We start from the raw sequence: 22675 nt of genomic DNA, 5'->3' as shown, positions 1-22675 counted from the left end.
TCGTCCAGAGCAAGAGTTTGTTAGCTGGAAAGCAAGATTGGAAAGAAACACAAAGCGGGCGGGATGACGTTGAGAATGCATGTGTAAGTGGGAGGCTACGGAGAGATATTCACCTGGTCGATTTGAGATAGACCAAGCAAAGTGAACCATGCACATCCGATTTCTCAATCCGAAAAATAACATGAAATCTGTAAAGAGTTAGCTCTGATAGATCAGAGAACAAAGGACATGGGGATGGTCATGATGGTCAAGTCGAAGGCACGAGACACAGGGTATTCGCCAGCCTCCCTATCTAAAGATATGGTTACCAACCCTTATGGCACGCGCCATCTTTTAGCTTTTCTGATTTGGCCAGAAGAACAAGATATCATCTTCTTGAAGACCCACGCCCCATGTGCCGAAATATGGGGTGGGCAACAAGGGACATGATACCGAGAGGCTTGATCGTCATGCTGCTTGCGAACCAACCATCGACTACATACCATTCAACTTGGACTAGCAGTATCTTGAGGTATCGCTCGGATCTAAATTGGGGGTGATAGTGGTCAACGTGGTTTCTGTAGTCTAATAATAAGCTAATGAGACTTAGCAAACAAGCTCATCAACTATACATCTGCTAAGCATTAATGAATCATGGCGAGTGAAACTCGAAGCGGGCCCTTGACTTTAGCTCAGGATTATCTTGGGCCACTCATAAGTGAACAATTGCCCATGGCATAACGAAGACCTCATGTTTGCTGTTTCCAGTCACCGTAATGTAGATCCAGAAGTTATGGACCTCAAAGGCTCCTAGCCAGAGGTACCTTAAGCGCTGAGATGTAGGGTTTAAGTCACACATGAAGCTCAATGTCTGAATTCAACATCTCAAAGCCAGGCACTTGGCTTTAACGTGAAGCAAACCATGTGCTCGGCAGTGTCCCTTTTGTCTTCTTCTCTCTTCTTTCTTTTTGTTTATAAGGAAAGTGTGACACTTCTCGATCTAGAGTTCCTGGAAAGTTGTTTCCAAATCATGTACTTGTTCATTCACTTCTGTGCTGTTTCATGGCAATGCTTCGCGCGATATCCAAAACCTCTCGGTTGACACAAATCGAATCGTAAGGTCTAGTTGCTCTTGGTTGGTGCCATGGTGATATGTATACCCCAGGACAAGATTTGGCACCTTTGGCTTGTCTCAGAAATCACACACCGTGTCAGTTCTACATATAATACCACTTATCGGCTTGGGCATCGATTGTTGCTCATGATCTCAATGGAAATTGAGATGAAGAGTGACGGGCTTGATGCAAGACGTTTGACCTTTGGTAAATGCCTGTCCGACAACGTTGATGTACAGCAATTTTGACTGGCTTGAGGCTGTATCCACGAGGCTCGTTCAATTTTCTTGTGGTTGCCTGGTCGTTGTAACATTTCCTTGCTCTTGATTGATAGCCTGAGAAACCTGTCAATCGCAAGCCGTAACCACAACACGCGGCGCTATCAGTGGTTGAGGATCCTGCCAAATACATATGGGTCCAAGTCTGGTCATGGGTGGAAGTTCAAGCACAGCCGGTGATTGTCCTTTAGTTAGATGTCCCCCCAAGGAGTTGGCGATCCATTGGTTGTAGCCAGCCAAGCCAGCATCCAATTCAATGAACTTGCTAGTCGACGTGGTTGGTGGCTTGGTGTAGGGTCTCGTTGATGTTACATGACTATCATTGGCCCACGGGGCTAAGTGATTGGATCCCTTGCCTTTTCGGAAGTCCACCCATATGAATTTTCGGATAGCGGGAAGCTATACCTCCCTGAGCACAAGATGAAGCAATACATAAAGCTGAGGCCTCTTAAATGACAAAAAGATTAGGTAAACTTAGTATAAATGGTACATATTTAGTGGTCCTAATTAGGTACATTTAGCACCTTACTTTGGCGTCCGAGGTTTTCTTGTTGTATGGGCTCCTCCTACTCAACTGAGATGAGGCATGTGTCGTGCTTATAGCAAACGCGGGCCGGGGCGGCCATATTACACTTGGATACGGATACTGAAAACACTCTTCGCTTGAACCTGCGACTGAAAGACTAAGTGCTCCCATGAAAGAACGAAGCATGCCAACTGCCAAACTGGCCTTTTCGCAAAAGGGAAAAAAAAAAAAAAGACAGAATTCTCGGACTATAACAGATCAAGATTCGATGGGAACACTTGCGGATTTCTGCGGATTTCACTTTCAATGGGTATCTTATGTTCAGGAAATCTTACAACGTTACTCTCCGTGGCAAAGCCCAACCCTTGCGGTTTCATTCGGATCCATAAACGCCGTACGCCAGCCTGCCATTCTTTTAATTAAGTTTGCTCCAGGAGTCTCAATATCCAACACTCACGCGTTTCCCCTAGCGCCGTGATGTCAGCTCAAGACTAGCTCAGAAGCGCATACTGGGCGAAAACCACCATAGTTCTGCATGTCCTCCAAGAAAGTCGTTATCTAAGGTGCCTTTTCAAACAACTTCTGAATCGGTTTGGCAGCCTAGAAAAAGGTTAGTACAAAAGCGAGATCTCGACGAGGAAAACCGGCGTCAAGAAACCTACATCAATGAACTTTTCCAAATCATTATCCAAGTTGGCAAGGTCATCCTTCCTTCTTTTGTTATCCGCAATCAGCTTTTGTTTTCGCTTAAGCAGCTCCTGTCGCTGTTGCTCCAGAGCTTCACGCTCAGACCGTTCGTGATCTATGCGCGCAACCATCAATGTATTCTCGTCATCATTCTCGTGTTCGGGATGTTGGGCAAGGAAATCCTCGACAGGGATAAGAGGCAATTGTTGGTATTTGTGGCTGTAAATTGTTAATGAAATGCTAAACTCGACCACCAGCTGCAGCTGGAGTCAATATACAAGGGCTTACTCGTATGATTCACATGCTGTAATCTCTCCTTGAAGGTGTCGTTGTTCGTAATATAGATTCTGAAGCTGAAGGTGCAGGCGGTCGACTTCTTGACGCGACTCGGCAGTCTGGGACTTGGTCTCACGTGCGGAGAAACAGACGTTTCGGTGCAGTCCTTTCAGATGCGCTATGGTCGTGAAAAGGAGTTTTTGCTGCTTGGCGATTTCGGCTTGCGCTTCTGCTGAAGGGAGTCCTTCGCTGAATGATTGTTCACCCAGACTGAGGAGTGCGCCAGCCTGGTCGCGTGCCTGGTCTGAAATCTGCAAGACTGCGCAAAGCCTTGGGTCGGTAACAATTTTATCGATCGCCATGTTCTGTATCCGTGGGTCGTACTTGTGATGCGAAAGATGTAAGTGCAAGGTGTGGAGAAGAATAGCTGGATGGATTCGAGAAGTCACGAACTCGACCCCAGGCTTTTGTTTGTTCCTGGGCTAACAGAAAGGTGGGGCTAGGCTTACTGAAAGGGGTTCAATCAAGATCTACCGTGTTTCGGGTCTAACTCAAGGTACGGAGAGATAGTACTCAAAAATAGGCTAAGGGACACTTGCTTTCAAGAGAACAGCCTTAGAGCCTATCCCGCCTATCCTGCACAGCAAACCCTGATTAAGTGAATATTCCTTCAAAGCAGCCTAGGTGAGAAATCCATTCCCTGCGTGGCCTCTTTAATTAGGAGGTACCTTATGCGTCCTAGTTCAAAATGCACTTTGGTGACGTAGTTGTTGATTAGTTCCGATCTCTAAAAATCGACGGTATATCGCCGGCGGTCATATCAGAAGGAGAGAGCGATTACGGATACAGCCGCCCTGTCACCTAATTTAGCAGTTCTGGGTTGCAGAGAAGTGCAAAATTTGGACATCTTCTTATAATGGCGAGTCCTCGGGGCACAAGAAAACTTCTGATATGTCAAGTGCCAAAAATATCTAGTCTCGGGTCTATGAAATCTAGGTAAACCAAATTATGCTAAGTTTAGCTTGAGCTTACGGCATTTAATCATTGATCCCAACTGCTCATTGACTACTCTGTATGCTCCAGTGTTTTCTCTCTCACATGCTTGCTCAACGGATTGTCGTCTTTTTAGGCTCCTGCGGCAAACCAAGTGACTTTCCAGGATTGACTTCAGCGGTTGCGCCGTTCCTCGACGGAAAGTTTCGGTCAGACATAGGGTCAGTTCGCATTCATTAATTCATTCATTTGATCAACATTTCCACATCATGGCGAGGTCGGATAATAGTTATGATCGATTCTAAGCCTAATAAGCAAGCCATTGGCCAGTGCTACGTTGCTGCAAGACAAACGACTCTTGTGGCTTCTGTCGGCTAACTTATGGGATCACCAGACAAGCTCTTCTGATATGAGTGGATCCATGCGAGGCCATGGAACCAATACCAACGACTGCTGCGTTAGGTTGTGAAAGGAAACCCGCGCCTAGCAGCCTTGATGCTCGAAATGTTTATCGGCTTGTTAGCCGCTATCTTGCTACGACTTTTAGCATCAATCTCTAGGGTACACTGTTGTCCAGGAACAAAGACCAAACGGGAGCGGCATCTCAAGGCAAGTGGCCGGAGGGTGCATTGGAGGCGTTTTCAAGGTTGGCACCCTATTGGTTCGAGAATGCATCTTTCTTGCGCAATCAAAGTCCATAAGCGGGCCGTGGCGAGCTGAGTTACCGGGCTATCTATCTTGTGAAAGTCAGGGGATGGTACTGAGGGGAAGTTCATATGCGCTCATCAAGAATCTGTATGTACCTCCAAATACCCTTCGGAGTCGTGGATAGGAACTTTGCTGGTCATGGAAAGGGACCGGACTTGTCTCTCGATTCTCCCGGTATGTTATGTCTTTGCCTAGGTTGTTTAAACGATTAGGTCGTTTTTCAAGTGGCGTTCGTGAGTAACCCAACAAGGACGCCAAGACCGCCCCCGGTACCGTCATTTCAGCTACCAGTCATTTTTCTTTGATCTGACTGCCCAATTTCTCAACCTCTCATTCATCATGCGCTCTCACTCTGTTCATCATTCCTTCGCCCTCTGACCCTTCTTTGCTTGTACTTTCATATCCCCACGAACCATACTCTCCTTTCTAAGCCTTCATATTCTCAACATCATATCATTTCCCCATTTCCAAGCCTTGGCTGCTTCCTTCAACGCAGATCCTTATCCAACTCAGCAAGAATAGGAACAGGACAGGACTATTTCCGCCAACCAGACTCGGCTATCGTTGTCCCCGCGTGTAAAATACCCGCAGGATCCGCAAGGGTGCTTCTTTGTTGCACCCAACTTGTTCCGAGACTCCTAATCATTCAATAATAACCAATTGTGCTCTTCACTTTTTGCTCGTGGTCTCGACAAAGCCTCACGTTAGCCAAGTCGCACAGAAGTTCGAACGCACCATCCACTATCTACCAGCATCACCAGATGCAGAGACTTTAACTCGTCGCCACCTCGGTTGCAGCGTCACAGCGCTTGCCGGTTCAGCTTAGCCCAATTGTCACGACATAATCACCACAATATTCGTCTCAAGTCGCAGCTGCCATCATGTCAGACGTTACCACCGCTATCACAACAGCCTGTACCTATAAGGCTCGGGACGGGGAGAGTATAGCAAGTACATCCGGATCCGACATACGACCTGACGTTGAACCCCGAAGACGGCGACACTCCTTCTTCATTCCCAGGAGACGATCCATTGTTGGCCATATCATGGATGGCGAAGAGGGTCTTCTTCTCAAAGTCGACCTTTTCCTCTCGGAACTCGAACGTCGGCTCGACTTCATCGAGAACTATGTCGACCTGAGTAAGGACTCCAGCATCTCTCGTACCTTCTCTACGCTTCAGGCTGTTCGTTCGAGATGTTCCCACGCTTCAGAGGAAGTCCTTGGTGCAGGACGACGCCGTTTACATGTTATGGTCGATACTCTAGAGGCAAGATACAAGGAGACCTTAGAGGCCGCCGAGTCGCTGAATGAGAAGGCTCACGTTGGAGTCGATTTGCTCGAAAATATGCTCTCTGATTTTGAAACTAGAGCCTATAAATTGCGTGAGCAGGGCTTCGCAAACGCCGCCAACGCTGCCGAGGCTTTCATGGACGAGGGGCGCCGGGTTGCCAACGAAGGAATCGAGCGTGCCATCCAAGCCGCCCTTTCACTGGAGGAGCACATTCAACAAGCTATCGTTCTGGCCAAGGAAGGGCGCCTCCTCTCCTACGATGACCTCCCCTCACCTTGGCGAAACAATCCTCACATCCACAAGGGTTACCGTTTCACTGAATCCAAACTCGAATGCGTACGCTCAGCATTCAATCTTTCCAATGAGCTGGTCAACATCTGGTCCCATGCACTGGGTCTCATTTTGGTCCTCGCGATCGCGCTCTATTTCTACCCAAATACTGCCAACTTTACACTCAGCACGAAGTCCGATGTATTTGTCGCGGGCGTCTTTTTTGTCATGGCTTGCCTCACTTTGGTTTGCTCAACGGTTTGGCACACCATGAATGCTGTTGCAGATGTCGATGCCATTTCAATATTTGCCTGCGTGGACTATACTGGCATTTCTCTGTTGATCGCTGCCTCAATCATGACGACTGAATATACAGCCTTCTACTGCGACCCTGTCAGCCGATACATCTATATGGGTTTAACAGCTTTTCTCGGAATTGGGGGCGTCATTCTTCCGTGGCATCCTCGCTTTAATGGTGCTGACATGGCATGGGCGCGAGTCGCTTTTTTTGTTGGCCTTGCCTTAACCGGGTTTATGCCTATGGTTCAGCTTGGCTGGACTCACGGACTCGACTTTGTGTACAATTTCTACTCGCCAATTTCCAAGTCGATGCTCGTGTACTTTACGGGTGCCGTTGTCTACGCCAGTAAGATCCCCGAAAGGTGGTTTCCTGGCTGCTTTGACTATGTTGGTGGAAGCCATAACCTCTGGCACGCCGCAGTTCTCGGAGGTATCCTCTTCCACTACTCGGCCATGCAGACCTTCTTTGCCAACGCCTTCCACCGAGCAGAAGCTGGATGCCCTTCATATTAGATAATTAGGTGGTGCTGGATGTGCCTTCAATGACCAACCCAAGAACGGGCTAACAAGTTTATCTGCCCCCCTGGAAGCGTGTCAAGTATTTGGCTGATTCTGTCAAATCTTACTCTACTTGGGCCACGCCGTTTTGGTCCTACTATGGTTAGTTGCATGCTCTACTAGAGTTGATCACAGCGCGTCCCCTGTGGCAATACTTCAATGAAGTACCTTTGGGTAGTGACGTGAGTTCAATGCCACTACCTATACGAGGGGTATTGCACCTGAGAATTGGATGAAACAACTTAATAACCTTGCTAAGACGTGTTGTTCGTCCATGATACGAAAACCTCCCAAACTTGCAGGCATACATGAGTGATAATAGACAAAACAACTATACACTCGGATCGTCTTGATGAAGCTAGAAATTTGAGTGCCGTCACGAAAAGCACATGCATGTAAGCCGGTGCTGATCTTTATTGATGAACGGATTGAATATGACCCAACAAGCATGTGTGGACGACGCAGTACGTTCACGATATGATACGAGGCACGTGTAAATAGACAATAGATAACTAATCGTATATTCATTCATTCATCCTAGAGCATTCATCCCTGTCGGAACTCTCTAGTACCCGTTGAAACCTGCTCAAGCCTATACCGAGCATCATTAGAATACCATGCATCGTTCCATCATACCGCGTTGCAATAATCATAAAAAGCATAAACCAAAAACTATTTTTGGGTTTGGCAGCATCGGCTAGAATTAGTGTGTTTGTTGCAAGACCCTGGAACATCTTCGTAGCCCTCAGGGAGCAAGAAAACATGGGACCCCTAATATAGGGTCTCAAAATAAACTTAGCAAAGAGTCCCTTCAGCTTTGCCTACATTTACCTACATGTTTTCACCGCTTAGGGTCAAGGTCCTGAGTTTTCTTGCCTCCCCTAGATAGGCTGCTGGGTAACGGACGAGTGGTTCGAAATAAACCTTCCATCCGCCTGGCAGTATGCACGTCAGTTTAAGTGAGTTTCGCGATCAGACCCCTGCTCAGTTATGTTGTACCCTTGTATCGCCCTGAGTGGCTACAGCGCTTGTAAGTCAATCCAGAAACCCTAAGATTGTGCCATGTTTAAAGAGCGTGAGAAACGATCTCAGCATAGACATCGTCGGGTATCTTCTTGATAATGCCAATTGTGACGGATTTGACGAGATCAGCGTTAAGCTGGGGAAATGATCTTAAGACCTTATTTGGGCTATTTGGAAATCAGTAATTATTGGAGTCAACCTTTCGCATAATCCTTACCTGGGTGACTGAAGAATTTGAGTCCGCATAATTGTAAGCTGCGCGACGATGCAGACGATATTGAGATGAGGACCATAGGCGAACAAGAAGTCCCAAAGTCGTAGGACCTCGGGAAGCGGTGGTGTACATGCACATAGCGTCAGAACTGAAGGGAAAGCGTAGATCTCAGCCGAAAGGCCCTTAGCAGTAAGGTACATGCTTAGCTTGGGATCAACAATAGCAAGGACCTTATCAACCAGTGCAAGGCCACGATGAACGCCGTCCATGGCACCGCGAATATACCCCGGGCATTCTCGAGTCAACAAGGAGTGGAACGCCACGAATGCTTCTGCTTCACTCCGAGCTGCGTATAAAAATGGTGCTGCCAGAACGTTCATACCCTGAACATAGGTACCAGGTTCTAGAGTCGCAGCGCCTGTGCCGGAATCAGAGCCCTCGGTCGTAAGTGTTAAGGCCCGCGCGCGACTGCGAGAATTTGGTGATGACGTGCTTGTGCCTGACTGAGAACGACCAGAGACACTACTACCACCAGGGAGTGAAGCTCGGCTACTACCAGGGCGGCTTTGGCGTTGCTCCTCACGCGCGTCGTGTAATTTCCATGCAATGGCGTTAAGTAAACGAATCAGACTAGCCTCACTGACACGGCGGCGGAAGAGAGGGTCGGTCGTGAGTGTGCGGAAAGTGTCGTTGCGGATCTTGGAGTAAGCCGGAGAGGCTCCCCGGTGGATGAGGGCGAGGTAGTCATCGGTCGACAGGATAGGAGCGTCTAGGAGGACGAGCCAGACGTATATTCTCAATGTTGACTACCCGAGATCGCTGTTAGTTCATCATGCTGGGAGTACCTGAACAGCCCTCTTACCATGCCATCCTCAGCACTCTTGACACCTTCATCGATGACCTTCCACCGAGCACTCTCCAAAGCGCCCAAGAAATCACCATCTGTTGGGCCTTCGCGGATAATCTGATGAAGAGGCAAATGGCCATGCGAGAATACGGGTTTCTTACTCCCAGCACGCTTGCTAGCTGTGACAACATTCATCTGGTGAATGAGTGGCGGGGTGGCATCGCTATTAGCGCGCCCGCGCTGAGGTGAGCGATTGATATTCTGGGAGAAGCTGGGTGTGCCTGAAGTAGCAGGAGGCGCTTGTGATGGTCTTGTTGGTGAAGCATTGCGCTGGGTGTCGCGGTGGCGCTGCTGGGAGATGAGCGAGGGCGTGCCTTGCTCGCGAGCGCGGGCTCCAAGAGTGTGCGCAGATTGAAGGCGTCGAAGGGCGCGATGAGTCCGCGGCGATGGCGGGGCCTGGAGTTGTGTTGTAGCCGGGGCGGGGAGTGAGGGGATCGCCGATTTGAAAATAGAATTGGAGTTGGAAGGTGGCTCCATGGTTGCGATGCTTGAGGAGAGTTTGTCAAACCACGACCATAGGGGCAGGCATGGGTGTCAAGCGTCAATACATGCGAGAAAGAGCCAGATAGCCGAGTTGATGGGGATATTAATTAGGGCTGATGACGCTGACGGTTTTAGTCGTTCGGAGCGCAGTATTAGATTAACGGGGAGGCTGGAGGCTGAGATGAAGTAAGGTATGAAAGGGACGTGACGTGGATTTAGGGACAATGATGATTCGTGTTGGTTTCGCGTTCTTCAATCAACCTCTACACTACTCCGTAAGACCTATTGAAATCTATCTTGGCTGACCAATGCCACCAGTTGTTCTTGTAGCAGGTCATATCAACTTTCAGTCGACACACTCTATTAATCCAATCCCATAACTCACAAAGGCTGTTTGGCCCCTGATTACGGAGTACTTTGGGTGTCTTGGTGTTTGCCAGCCCACGACATTGAGGAATGCACATCATTTATCAAGAGCTTGGGTTTCAGATGTGCTATTTTGAAGCCGGATCAGAGCCGGATGGGCCGATTCGCTGACTTATCAGACACCCGTAGGCGGATGCTATATGCAAGCAAGTCTTGGGTAGGTTTGGGGAGTACCTCTCGTAAGAAATCTAGTTCGCTATTTGTCTACTAGTATGGATGTATATCCTGATTACCTGATTTCCCATATTACAACAAGGTCCGGAGATTAGGTAGGTTCTCAAGTGAAAACTCTCAAAGTTGGAAAACCTTAGGCTTCTTGGCTTGTTTTCTGCTTTTATAGCACGACCTCAAGTTCTCCTTCCTCTTACTATATTATTAATAACTTAGTTATTAAGGTAGGTAGTGCTCGCCAATTAAGAAGATGTATTGAAAGTCTATGGTGTTCGATATAGGTAGGTAGGAAGATAGTTGTGGAGGTAGGTAGGGGCTCTCTTCTAAAGTAAAAAGATCTACGGATAGAGGTGTTTATGTAAGTTTAGGATATTTACGGAGTAGTACTACGTAGTAGAGCTTTGAATAGGTACCTAGTTCATATCAGCGTCCACTCAGGTTTAGGTCGACTTCCCTTAGGTATTACATCAACGAGAAACTGTCATTGCTGTATGCTCAACGATCATCTAGCAAATTTGCTGACTTGACTATTGTCGCAAATATCGGGATATCACTAACTTAGTTGTGTGACATTCTTGGTTTTCTTGGGACTACAGGATCTCAGACGTGGGGTTTGATACACATTTTCCTGATCTTGTTACGCTATTACCACGAAGGGGAAAGTGGCGATTGCGACATCACAAAACACCCATTTTTATACCGTGCTGAATCCAAATGCTCACAAACTGACCAAGCACCACACGACTTTTGCCATTTATTCAGAAAAGAATGGAGAATCCGCTGAACAGAAGCCATGACAACACATTCTCCCCCTCCATATCTTCTCTCCACACAATGCCGATTGCCGATGGCTCGGGGATTACCAGTTTCACCGGGCTCATCATGAGTTTTACCACTCTTTAAATACAAAATTGAAACCCTTGCCACACGATAGCACTGGTCTTCTTCGAGTTACAGCCTCCTTACTTTACCTTTTGAAATTACACAGTTATCCCAGCTAGAACGTATTGTCGGATTTCTGTTTTTGTCTCCCAATTTTGTGAACTCATTATCCCACGTTGCAACCTCTGACGATTATGTCGCCTTACACCCCACGATATTCGTCATCGGCCTAGACTAAGACTCCAGACCACAAGATCAAAGATCAGCGCCTTTGCTATTGTCCTATTTGCAAGAAGAACAGTACTAAGCCAGCTCCTGACTACCATACGCCTTCTTGAACAACTCAGACCTCCACGCCTCTAAATGAAATTGGGTACCTGCAGCTGGTCCGGTGATCACTGACTGCTTCACTTCAGAGCAGGTTTCATATCATTAGGATCAGAGCTGACAGACACATACGAGCGATGGCTCTGTCTGAGCTAGCGACTGCTTTATATTGAAAAGAAGATAAAGGGCGAGATCATCCTTTGCTGTCGTAGTCTGGGTCTTCTCTTCACGCAAAACTTTTCTTTTCTCTTTTGGCATCAGCCGATACGTATGATGCTAGGCCACACAAATCCGTTGAGTAAGGGGGTGGCTAACATTCTGGGCATAAAACTCGAAGACCAAAAACAAGACCTACAGGCCGAGATACCAAGCAGTTCATCCATTGCTTCAGAGCAAAGACACAATTCGTTCTACGAAACTGAACCCACATCGTTGGAATGGATTAGAGAGCAAATCCCGTCGAAGGAGGAGGTTGTTGCATATGCAAAATCGTTATTCCCATTCGCTGCTTGGATCAGCCACTACAACATGCAATGGTTTGCGGGTGATTTGGTCGCTGGTATTACCATAGGTGCTGTAGTTGTTCCACAAGGCATGGCCTATGCTATTCTCGCAAACCTGGAACCCCAGTTTGGTCTTTACTCGTCTTTTATAGGGCCCATGATCTACTGGATATTCGGTACCTCTAAGGATATATCTATCGGTCCCGTTGCAGTTCTTTCGACCGTCGTTGGGAATGTTGTTCAGGATGTCCAAGATTCGGGACAAAACGTCCCGGCCCATATTGTTGCGTCAGCGTTGTCAGTTATCGCGGGCTTCATTGTCCTCGTTATTGGACTACTGAGGTGCGGGTGGATAGTCGACCTCATTTCCATCACCTCTCTTTCAGCTTTTATGACAGGCTCCGCCATCACAATTTGCATCGGCCAACTACCAGCACTTCTCGGTCTGTCAGGATTTTCGAACCGAGACCCCCCATACAAAATCCTTGCAAATACGATCGAATATCTCGGAGAGGCAGGTTACGATGCTATCGTTGGAGTCTCAGCCCTATCGATCTTATACCTTATCCGTCAAGGTTTCACCGCTGCGGCAGAGCGATATCCAAAGCATAAAAGACTGTTGTTCTTCACCAACACAATGCGTACGGTTTTTGTTATTCTAGTGTATACAGTAATGAGCTGGGTCGTCAACATGCATAGAAAAGACGATCCCCTATTTAAGGTTCTAGGGGTAATCCCAAAAGGTATCTTCAGCACAATCCATCTACTTGAGTCAAAAAAACTAACAACATAAAAGGATTCCAGAATATTAGGGTTCCGAAACTAACGACGGAGCTCATTTCGGACTTTGTTCCTTATCTACCAGCTACCGTCATCGTCTTGCTTGTTGAGCATATGGCGATTTCCAAGTCGTTTGGGCGTGTCAACAACTACACCATCGATCCATCTCAGGAGATGGTTGCCATTGGGATGGCTAACCTTATTGGGCCATTCCTTGGGGCATATCCAGCTACAGGCTCATTCAGTCGTACTGCGATTCAGTCGAAAGCTGGCGTACGAACCCCTGCTGCTGGGATAATCACTGGACTAGTGGTTTTTCTTGCAACGTACCTATTGACTACTGTCTTCTTTTATATACCAAGTGCCGCTCTTGCGGCCGTCATCATTCACGCCGTAGGAGATCTCGTTACACCTCCCAGCACCATTTACCAGTTCTGGAGAATTTCGCCTATCGAGGTGTTCATCTTCTTTACCGGTGTTACTGTCAGTGTCTTCGCTCAAATAGAAGATGGGCTATATGCTACCGTTCTCCTTTCAGGGGCTGTGTTCATCTACCGTATCCTGAAGGCCAAAGGCAGGTTTCTTGGCAAAGTAAAGGTTCATTCGGTCATTGGCGACCATGTTATTGGTGATGATCACCGAAAGGTCGTCGGAGAGTACGGCACAATCGAGGATTCCGATGTTTCTGCAAGAAACGTTTTTATTCCCCTTGGACATGGCGATGGCTCGAACCCAGAAGTTGAAGTTGATCATCCATATCCCGGAATTTTCATCTACCGCTTCTCTGAAGGCTTCAATTACCCCAATGCCAACTCCTCTCTGGACTATCTGACCGACTTCATCCAGTCCAACACGCAACGCAGCAGTCCCGAAGCTTTTGAACGACCGGGCGATAGGCCGTGGAATAACCCAGGGCCAAGGAAATCTGCAAAACGTCCTGTTAATTCAGATCCAGACTCTGCACTTCCGACATTAAAAGCGGTCATCTTGGATTTCAGTTCTGTCAACAACGTCGATATCACCTCGATTCAACGACTGATCGATATCCGTAATCAGCTCGATTCATATGCCTCTCCTGATGGTGTAGATTGGCATTTTTCTTGCATACATAACCGATGGTCCAAGAGAGCATTGGTGTCAGCAGGGTTTGGAGTCCCATACAAACCCAATGAAGGCACAGCACCTCGAAGGTGGAAATCGATTTTCAGCGTAGCGGAAATCGGAGGCAAGGACTCTGCTGTAGCAATCGCTCAGGAGACAGACCTCGACGAAATGGCACCGACACATACGGATAACACAGACGAAGAGCCCTTGATTGGAGGATTTTCCTCGGTGAAATCCTATGGTTCAATGTCATCGGGAGACCTTGAGAAGCAGAGGCGGAGAGGTGCTGTTGTTCATGGCCTAGATAAACCACTATTTCATGTAGACTTGACAAGCGCGTTACAGAACGCAATAACCAATGTGGAAGAGAGGGCGATATCAAGAGAAACAGCACACGATTAACGGCTGGATGGAGTACGGGTGAACTTGCTGACGTTTCGGCTCACAACAAAGGAGAAGCATTTAGCGAGCCATCATTACCACTATGTTTACCTAGAACAGTAATTCGTAACGAGATTATGACAGAGCCGACTATGGCCGTCGCTACAAAAGCCAGCCAAGATCACCCATTCACCCCCGTTACAAAATCCCAGGACGTGAGGGATATCTGTTTCGTGATGTTCTCGCGCGTACTGCAGGGTATAATAGTGACTGGAAATCCAGAACAGGGGGTGAGAGACTTTCAAGCAACAAATGTGATCCTTACGATAAGTTTGATTTCTCATCATGGGCGCAGTTGATCACAGATTCCTCAAGGGCAGACGATTTTGACGCTGAATCTCCTGAGTCTGAGGAGACAAACATTGTTACGGGACCTTCCAGCCCCATGAAGGACGAGTCAGTATTCAATTCACGCTCTACTTGTTCATTCTTCAGCTTATACTGGACAGTGCTTAAATGGGTAATTTCATGCAGCAGTGTTAGATCTTGTTCATGATCCACAAGGACAAAAGGTTCTCTATTACGCTGGCTGTAGGGCTTTTTAGCTATTGGGGGGAAGAAGCTGCAGTTCTACTAGCTTTGAACAGCCACGTTCTCCAGGACATAATGAACTTTGAAGGTTTCTGGGTAAGCCAGCTTCCTCATGTGCACACGCCTTAAAGCTGACGATTCGTACAACAGCAAGCGGCACTACTCAGAAACCTTGCCGCCGCCTCACTCACAACTTCGGGGTGAGGACTATAATCGAATTGTCCCTGTTTCTTATGCTCAGGAGGCTGCAACTGCGAACGACTATATGGAACTGCATGAAGAATTCATGTTCGATATGGCTTCATCTTCAAAACTGTATCCTACAGATGCGGGAGGTCTACGTGGTCTCTTCTTCCTCGAATGCTCACGTCTCATCGAGCAACGCGAGTTTGAGTGTCAACGCTTCGGCGATTCTACTAAAGACCTCAAGCGGGCGATTACATATAAGATAGACTTCACAAGAGACCGACAGGAGCGTGCCATCTATTCTTTCATCCTTGTTACTATCATTTTCTTGCCTATCAGCGCAGTTTCGTGTATTTTTGGCGTGATCACGACTGATGTCCGCGATATGAACTACTCACAGTGGCTGTATTGGGTGGTCGCTATACCAGTAACGGTCCTCGTTATTGCCCTAGGACTCTGGTTCATGGGAGAGTTGGGAAGCCTAGCTCGATGGTTATCTGAGCGACCAGGAAAGGAGCTCTACGGCGAACCGGCAGTCATATCACAAGCAGTCGAACCGGCGTATTGGGCGGCTCCCCCAACCACTCAGCTAGCTGCCCAGCCGGCAGAGTATTCATCGTCACCATATGAGCCGAGGCGTAGAAGGGTTCAGACTCGAGCAAATTGCCCTGCACGCCAGAATCGCATCTATCGATCACGATAGGTGACCTGAAGACGAATACTTAACACACATTGGGGAAGGGCTCAGTTGCGGTGCAAATATTGTAAGTCTTGCTTGAGATGTATTGATATCATGGTTCCAGAATCATTACAAGTTTGCAGCTTCAAAAAAAAATATAGGATATACTTAATAAAAGTTTGCTCTAAAGATACCCGAATTTGCCTTCAACTCCTGGACAATACCTATTTAAGAAGAACCAGAATCATCAATCGTAATACAGATAAAGCCGTTACAGAGCCGCCCATTCATAATCATCCAATGACTCACTGATCAACGGTAGTACTCACGCTCGCGGTCCGTAATACGGAGCCGTACTCTATCATCCTCAATCATCCGTCTGGGTGGTGATGGAGGTGAATACTCCCGACGTCGAGTTCCCTCAACGTACCGGAAGGTTTCATAGCGAGGCTCGACTTGAACCGGGACAGGAACAGGGACGATCCTCTCACGCTCGATGACGCGCTCTCGATCGTGATCATATGATGAGTGGTGGCTGTGCCTGCTTCGGGATCGAGACTTGGGTTTCTTCTTTTTCTTGTGTGGCTCAACGTCCACCGCAATGACCTCGATAGGCTCTTCCGGTGGAGGTGAAGGGGGTCTGGGCTTCACAACCGGAGGAGGCGGAGGCTTGGGTTTCTCAACTGGAGGGCAAGGTGGAGGAGGCGGTGGTTTCTCGACCACAGTAGGTGGCGGTGGTTGAGGTTGTGGAGGTGGAGGTGGTGGCAGCGGAGGTCTGACAATTACTGGAGGTGGTAGTGGGGGAGAAGGTTCAGGAGGAGGGATTATTCGTGTTACGCGATGGCTGACGATGCCATAGTCCTGTTCCGGGTGCTGGAGATAGAGTCGTTTCTTCTCGTAAGGTTTGGTGACTGTTGCGATGACGTCAGTGGTGGAATTTGCGATACGGCACACGGCAATGTGCAGCAATAGAAGACTTACCCATCTTGTCGGCGAACACAAATACAGCTTCAGCAACAACAACAATGAGGTGCAAGCAGTTACCTGCAAGACGTTATACGAACAGCTCAAGGGTGTTTGACGGGGAAAACCCGAGGATGATCAAGTGGGGTACTCAGGTCACGATGGATGGGATGCTTTGTTGGACAGCGATAGATGATTGACAGTTAACGGCGGCGATAGGCGGGTGGGAGAGGGAACGGCGATCTTTTATGTTCTAACGAAGATTCAAACGATCAGGCTGCAATGGAAGACCTGGCATGTGAGAAAAGGCTATTGAGCTTCCATGATTTGTTCCAACCCAACCCAACCTACCAACCAATGCCCAAGCCAAAAAGCCAGACCAATCTAATGGATGGGCTAGCCACTCCAAACTTGGAACACAAAAGACTCAACTAAGGTACTTAGTTACCAGTCAAACACGAGGTCACCGGATCATGACGTCGCACATGCGTATGCACGTCAGCCCCCACCTCCAATATTCGGTCATCTACTCCGTACAAGAAACCAGATTTCGCAATTGTGATGGGCAGGGACTGAACGGCATGTTGATTAGGCCAACGATACAACCAGTCATGTGTGTAATTTTCGGCACAGCCTACGTTCTGGACCCCTGGACCCTGAATAAATGGAAAGGATACAGAGAAAACCTTGTGCCAACCGGCAGGGCTGAGTTGTCCTAGTTGGGTTACAGAAAACCCCCATACCATCTCGGGTAGATTGGCAAAGAATGCCATTGTGATTGTGTCGACGGACAAATATATTCCATTCAGGTTGTGTATATGTCGAGTACACGACCGAGGTAGCGCGAATCGCAGCTGAGCTTCATTTTGTTTTGGCGACGGATATAATATTATAGTCAATGAAACATTAGAGTGGTTTCACAAAGTTGTCTACCGGTACGGCAGTTCAAACTTCCAGAGGCCGGTGCCAAGGCCCGGATCGGAAGCTAGAGACTCGGAGCGAGTGGGTCCGAGACGCCGACTCACTTTCTTCAACGTCTCGCTTAACAAATTCAAGTCCTAATCTGAGGTAGAACTTCAGTTAGATACTCACCCTGGCAATTACCACCTCTACCGCCTCCTGAAACCAACATGCGCACTACCTAGAAACCCCTGCACCTCAGCAAGTCACCAGGAGTGATGAAACCTTGGGGTACATTCTGACATGATAGGGTTATTCTGATCGCCAGGGTCGAGGCAATCGCTAGTCTAATATGATCGGTTAGGTCATCTATGTAGACTATCTACTTATCAGCACATGTAACCAAGCTTCTGACAAGCACATGGGCCAACGCATCCGGTGTCAGAACATTTATCTTGCCAGCTGCTAGGCTCATACATAGGGCGAGAAACCTGAAATAGGTAGTTATTATCTTCTATCTAGCACCTCACTCGGTCGTTCGCCGTTACAAGTTGACCTGCCTATCCCGTTTCTATTCTCAACTGAGTTCAATGCCAGACACGAGTTTGTGGACTATGTACTCATACGGCCTGGGTGAAAAATACGCTCTTCAACTTCTGAACTTACGGTGACATACTGTGTCCTTGATGATCGGCTGATCTATGGTATTTGAATCCAAAACCGAATAATTACGACACGCCCCAACTAACCGTATGTGCCCAGATATACATCTGCAAAAGATAAAAGAAAAAGATTACGACATCCATCGTTGCCACCAAAATACCCTACATAACTAGACGAATAAATTCCTATGTAGTTCCCAACGGGCTCGAGGTGCATTTCCTTAACCCTACCCTGTAACGATAGCATCAGTGAAGCTTGGGAATCCATAAGGATATGTGGAGCTGGGCATCAAAACACAACATGCAATAGAGAAGGGACACCAAGGCGATGGATGCAATGCAGGGAATTGGCACAAAAACTGTCCCGTGCGTCGCGGGCGGGATCATGGTGATCGAAATCAGCGGGTTACAAGGTATGAGAGTAGTGGGGAGTATTCATCACCTCTCTAGCCTAGGTATCTAGGCCTATGTATGTACCGTGCTGCTATGGTGTCCGAAGCATATGTACAAGTAGTAGTAGTATGCATAATTAAAGGAGTTCGGCACTGGCAACACAGTTTTCAGATCCATGGAAGTCCTGAGCTGTCCAATCCGCAATGAACAAATGAGGACTCTTATCACTTTTCCAAATCACACCGCTTTTGCCGACACTACCTACTAAGTTTTAGGTACTACGAGGTATGTATCTACTAACATATGTACTCCGTACGGAGTACTTTCTCCTCTCTTCCCCAACATACCTAAGGTAACTGCTTGCATAATTTTGTACGACCCATATTGAAGGAATGTGTGACTTTCAGGCCCTGCATATTACAGGCCTCCAGGGTCTGTTTTGTTATTTTTAGGCCCACTTATAAGTATTCCGCCACAGCTAAGGTATTCCCCTTAGGCTTGGTTGGCGTTGTACAGACGCTAACAAAACAGACCCTTGAGGCCTGTAATACCTAGCCTATTCAAACGGTCTATTCCCTTTGTATGTATCTGGACCCATCTGACAACCCAACCATTCATCATTCTCTGCCATCCTCCAGCGACCAACCTTGTCATTTCATACACTGGGGCTATCTGTACGTGGGTTTGGGGGATTGAGTCAGGTGAAAAACCGGATTTATGAAGAAGTCGGTGTCTTTTCGTTAGAAAAGCCACTATTCGGGATGAATCTTGGCCCAAATTGTGACCGTGCCTTGCTTGGTAGATCGGATACATAGGTATCAAGGATATGGTTCGGGTGGTGCGAAATATATGCTTTCAAGCCTCATCTGGCTGTCTTGCCTTAGTTACGGAGTACCAGCCACACGGAAGGATTTCGTGTTTTCGTGTTGAGGAGGGCTGACGAACTGTCTCAGTCCCTAAAGCTGCAAGGAGTGTTGGACTGGCATGAGTCGAAGATATGTCTTATGGAATGGCACCGAAAGCAAGGACGAACTGTTCTTTCTCCCCTATATGCGCCTCGTTCGTCTTGGATGTGATACCTTCGGAGTGGCTTGCAGTAAATCTGCCAGATGGCTGTGGTGTTTGTCTCGAATACGCGCTGAAGTGTGGGTGATCATACCAAACATTGGACAAATGGAGGCAGATAGCTAAGAATAATTTCAAGTCCCCATTGTTACAAGCTATGCTAGCCCGAGGCGCTTTGCGTTTCTCCTTGAGATCCCAAACACAGCCGGCATGATTCGCTCCTTGGTAAGAAACCTAGGAGACTAAGAGATCGATCCGAGGCTTGCTCTGTGTCTCCCGCCAAGGAGTTTGGTCAGTGCTTCTTATTATTTGGCGGGCGGTTAACACTGGTGGTGCCGACAGGGTTCTAATAAGACGGACGGGTGATAACATATGGATCTTCGGAATCCGGACCACTTGAGATGGCCAGATTGTACCTGCATAACGCAGATAGAATGGATATCGACTGAGGGTGGGACACGTGCGTCTGTGCTTTTTATTGACCATACCTTCTGTTTTTGGATATATCAGAGCATGAGCGAGACGTGTAGTGATTGACAACCAAGTTGTGAAACGTGCAGGGCAATCACTTGCGAGAATACTCCGTATGAAGATTAGCAATCAACAATAATGTTTGCTATTAGTATATGTATCAACCTCCTGAGGTGGAACCTGGTGGTTCTCAGCTCATTCACTCACGATAGTCACTCCATTCCATCCAGAACACGGTCCCATCTTTTCTTTTCCTAGCTTGTCCAGGCTGTTTGGCTTTTACCAAGGACCCAATGCACCTCAGAAATCTTCCGGCCACCCACCCTTCATGACCAGACAAGAATGGTTAGGCTCAATTACCCTTGCCACGTTGGAATCCCTGGAATGGGTTGTTTGACCGTGCTGTATCCGGTAAAGTGCTGCGAATCATTGGGAACTAGGATCAGACGTGACAATAGCCACCGCGGTTTTGATTGGAACACCGTCACTGAGGCTTCTAGAGGGACCCTTGCCCTTGTGATTGCTTTAGAAAAGAGCCCACTTACAGACTGTAATGGTCATTTGACTGTAATGATTTCCAGCACAAAGATTGTAGGAGTTGATGTCAAGTATACGAACAAATATAGCAGCCACGCTAGTTGAGACCATATAGTGTCACAAGATTAAACTACAAAACGAAGGAATTTCAAGTTGAAGAGCGTCCCCAGGTCCTGAGATCCCACCAAGAACTTGGGGCTATAATGCCGAGTCTAAGAAGGGTTGAACTTTGAATAGGCAAACTTCTAGAGCTCCCTTGCATCGGGATTCTGGACGCCGCGTGAACCTAAGCTTTGGCACTAAATCGTAACGTTATTGTCCACGGGACGGGAGAGTAAATTCTCATAACGTCCCGTTGTGTCAGTTTGCGTACCAGTCGTGTTGCAGCCTAAAACAAAGTATTTTGAGCATTTGGTATGGGAGGTGGCTAATTTGGACTCTAGATCTTCCAAGCCTCCGTTTCGAATGAAACAACGAATGTTCCTCGAGGCTCTTGTTGGACTTACAACTGGTTTTAGACCGACGTATGTAAGCATCATGACGATGGAAAGACAAATTATCGAAACTATTCCCCGCAGCAGCCGCCGCTCTTTATCAATGGAACCGAATCAGTCCCAGTTCCAGTAATTGAACCCTGACACAATCTACTAGACAGGCATCATCCACAGCTATGAAGTGGACGCTTGTGTGACTTCTTCTAGTGAGGTACGATTGTCGATTTCGAGTGGGCAGGGCGGAAGCCTCGCGTGCTTCGTTTGCTATTAGTGGCCTTTAGCGGGGAGCTGGCGAGTCACCCCTTATTATCACACTGATTCTATTTATCCAGCATGCATTGAAACATCCATTTGCATATGCAGTAGCAAGATCTGTTTGTATTCGTACTGCAGATACAGAGTACAGTTAGTTAACTACGCGACATCTCAGCATATCCAGCATCTAGGTATGATATGTATGATAAGCGCCTTGAGCTTAGTGTACGTAGAGTCTGTGCAAGATGCAAGGGCATCCATCATCTTGTGTTAATAAGGGACGGATAAAGGGGTCCCTTGATCCTGGTATGTAAGCTTCTCCAAGGATATGTAGTCCTCAGGGTCGGAGGCACCTCCGTGCACCTGGCCAAAGCCTTTGGAAGTGGGCAAACGACCCCATTGTGTCAGTATCAGTAGCGCTGGATGTTGGTTTACCTGACTCGATTTCGCATGTAGAGACAACAGTAGTTACTCAAATTGAACAAAATATGTGAAACTTGAGTGAACGTCGTGTAGCTGGTGCTAATAAGCTTTGTTAGGTGCCTCTTGTACTAAGGTACGTAGTAGTTAGAACTCTCAGGTCACTGATTCAAGGAAGCCGATAATGACGACCGTTTTTCCCGCCCCCCTTTCCATATTAGGATTTACGAGGGGCGGCACCTCACTTTTCGTCGATAGTAGGCTATCAAATCAGCAAATCTCCCCCTCAAATCATTTCTCAATATTCATTGGTATCCGTACCTCCTTTTACCTCTTCGCATTACTCGGTTCCCTTGCTTTCTTTCTTGTTAATAGTAATTATTGGAACGCGCCGGCGCACACACGTTCTAGCGAATACCGCATTCACTTGTCAATTTGCTTGCCCGACCAGTCTCTCCGTAAACGACGTTCCCTGCCAGCAGCCGCCGTCGCTCCGTTCCCAAGGCAAGGTATATTGTCTCGTTGTACAGGGCAGCCCGGCATCCACCTTTTGCGACGACTTTCCAGGCTTCCCAGTCGTTCGCTTCAACTCTCTACCACGTCTCCCCAGTTAAACGACACTCCACACCTACCGAAAACTCTCTTACTGCCAGCTGTATTATACCCGTATTCATCCTCCGCTGCCGTTTTCTTGTCCTATCCTTCATACTAGACGCTACTGTACCGTCTCACGCTGGCTTGTACTCCGCTGCAACGCGGTTACAGTTGCATGTAACGTTGGGGCTCGGACTGTTCCCACTGCAGCAACCGGCATCTCGAAACGCCTCACTTACCTCACATCAGCACTTCGCGCCTGGTACAGTACGCTGTGATACC

General features: G+C 47.6%; 6 protein-coding genes across 6 annotated transcripts; 3 read left to right on the top strand and 3 right to left on the bottom strand.

Moving 5' to 3' along the window:
* Window positions 1-2456: 2456 nt before the first annotated feature.
* J7337_000822 (uncharacterized protein) lies at window positions 2457-3223 on the bottom strand (the record flags this gene model as incomplete). Its single annotated transcript, XM_044818569.1, has 3 exons — window positions 2457-2498; window positions 2561-2804; window positions 2874-3223. The coding sequence occupies 3 exons, from the start codon at window positions 3221-3223 to the stop codon at window positions 2457-2459; spliced, it is 636 nt and encodes a 211-aa protein (XP_044686271.1).
* Window positions 3224-5443: 2220 nt separating this feature from the next.
* On the top strand, window positions 5444-6937 carry J7337_000821 (uncharacterized protein; the record flags this gene model as incomplete). Its single annotated transcript, XM_044818568.1, has 1 exon — window positions 5444-6937. One exon carries the CDS (start codon window positions 5444-5446, stop codon window positions 6935-6937), a length of 1494 nt encoding a protein of 497 aa, XP_044686270.1.
* A 1111-nt stretch (window positions 6938-8048) lies between these two features.
* Window positions 8049-9603, bottom strand: J7337_000820 (uncharacterized protein; the record flags this gene model as incomplete). Its single annotated transcript, XM_044818567.1, has 3 exons — window positions 8049-8172; window positions 8223-9025; window positions 9082-9603. The coding sequence occupies 3 exons, from the start codon at window positions 9601-9603 to the stop codon at window positions 8049-8051; spliced, it is 1449 nt and encodes a 482-aa protein (XP_044686269.1).
* A 2340-nt stretch (window positions 9604-11943) lies between these two features.
* J7337_000819 (uncharacterized protein) lies at window positions 11944-14204 on the top strand (the record flags this gene model as incomplete). The annotated part of the gene is made up of 2 exons (XM_044818566.1): window positions 11944-12661; window positions 12715-14204. The coding sequence occupies 2 exons, from the start codon at window positions 11944-11946 to the stop codon at window positions 14202-14204; spliced, it is 2208 nt and encodes a 735-aa protein (XP_044686268.1).
* Window positions 14205-14886: 682 nt separating this feature from the next.
* J7337_000818 (uncharacterized protein) lies at window positions 14887-15663 on the top strand (the record flags this gene model as incomplete). Its single annotated transcript, XM_044818565.1, has 1 exon — window positions 14887-15663. The coding sequence occupies one exon, from the start codon at window positions 14887-14889 to the stop codon at window positions 15661-15663; it is 777 nt and encodes a 258-aa protein (XP_044686267.1).
* A 288-nt stretch (window positions 15664-15951) lies between these two features.
* On the bottom strand, window positions 15952-16624 carry J7337_000817 (uncharacterized protein; the record flags this gene model as incomplete). Its single annotated transcript, XM_044818564.1, has 2 exons — window positions 15952-16550; window positions 16621-16624. The coding sequence occupies 2 exons, from the start codon at window positions 16622-16624 to the stop codon at window positions 15952-15954; spliced, it is 603 nt and encodes a 200-aa protein (XP_044686266.1).
* Between the last annotated feature and the right edge of the window lie 6051 nt (window positions 16625-22675).

The sequence above is a fragment of the Fusarium musae genome, chromosome 1, assembly GCF_019915245.1.
Source record: "Fusarium musae strain F31 chromosome 1, whole genome shotgun sequence".
Lineage (NCBI taxonomy): Eukaryota > Fungi > Ascomycota > Sordariomycetes > Hypocreales > Nectriaceae > Fusarium > Fusarium musae.
Note: the sequence above shows the minus strand (reverse complement) of the source record. Positions and strands in the feature narration are given on the sequence as shown.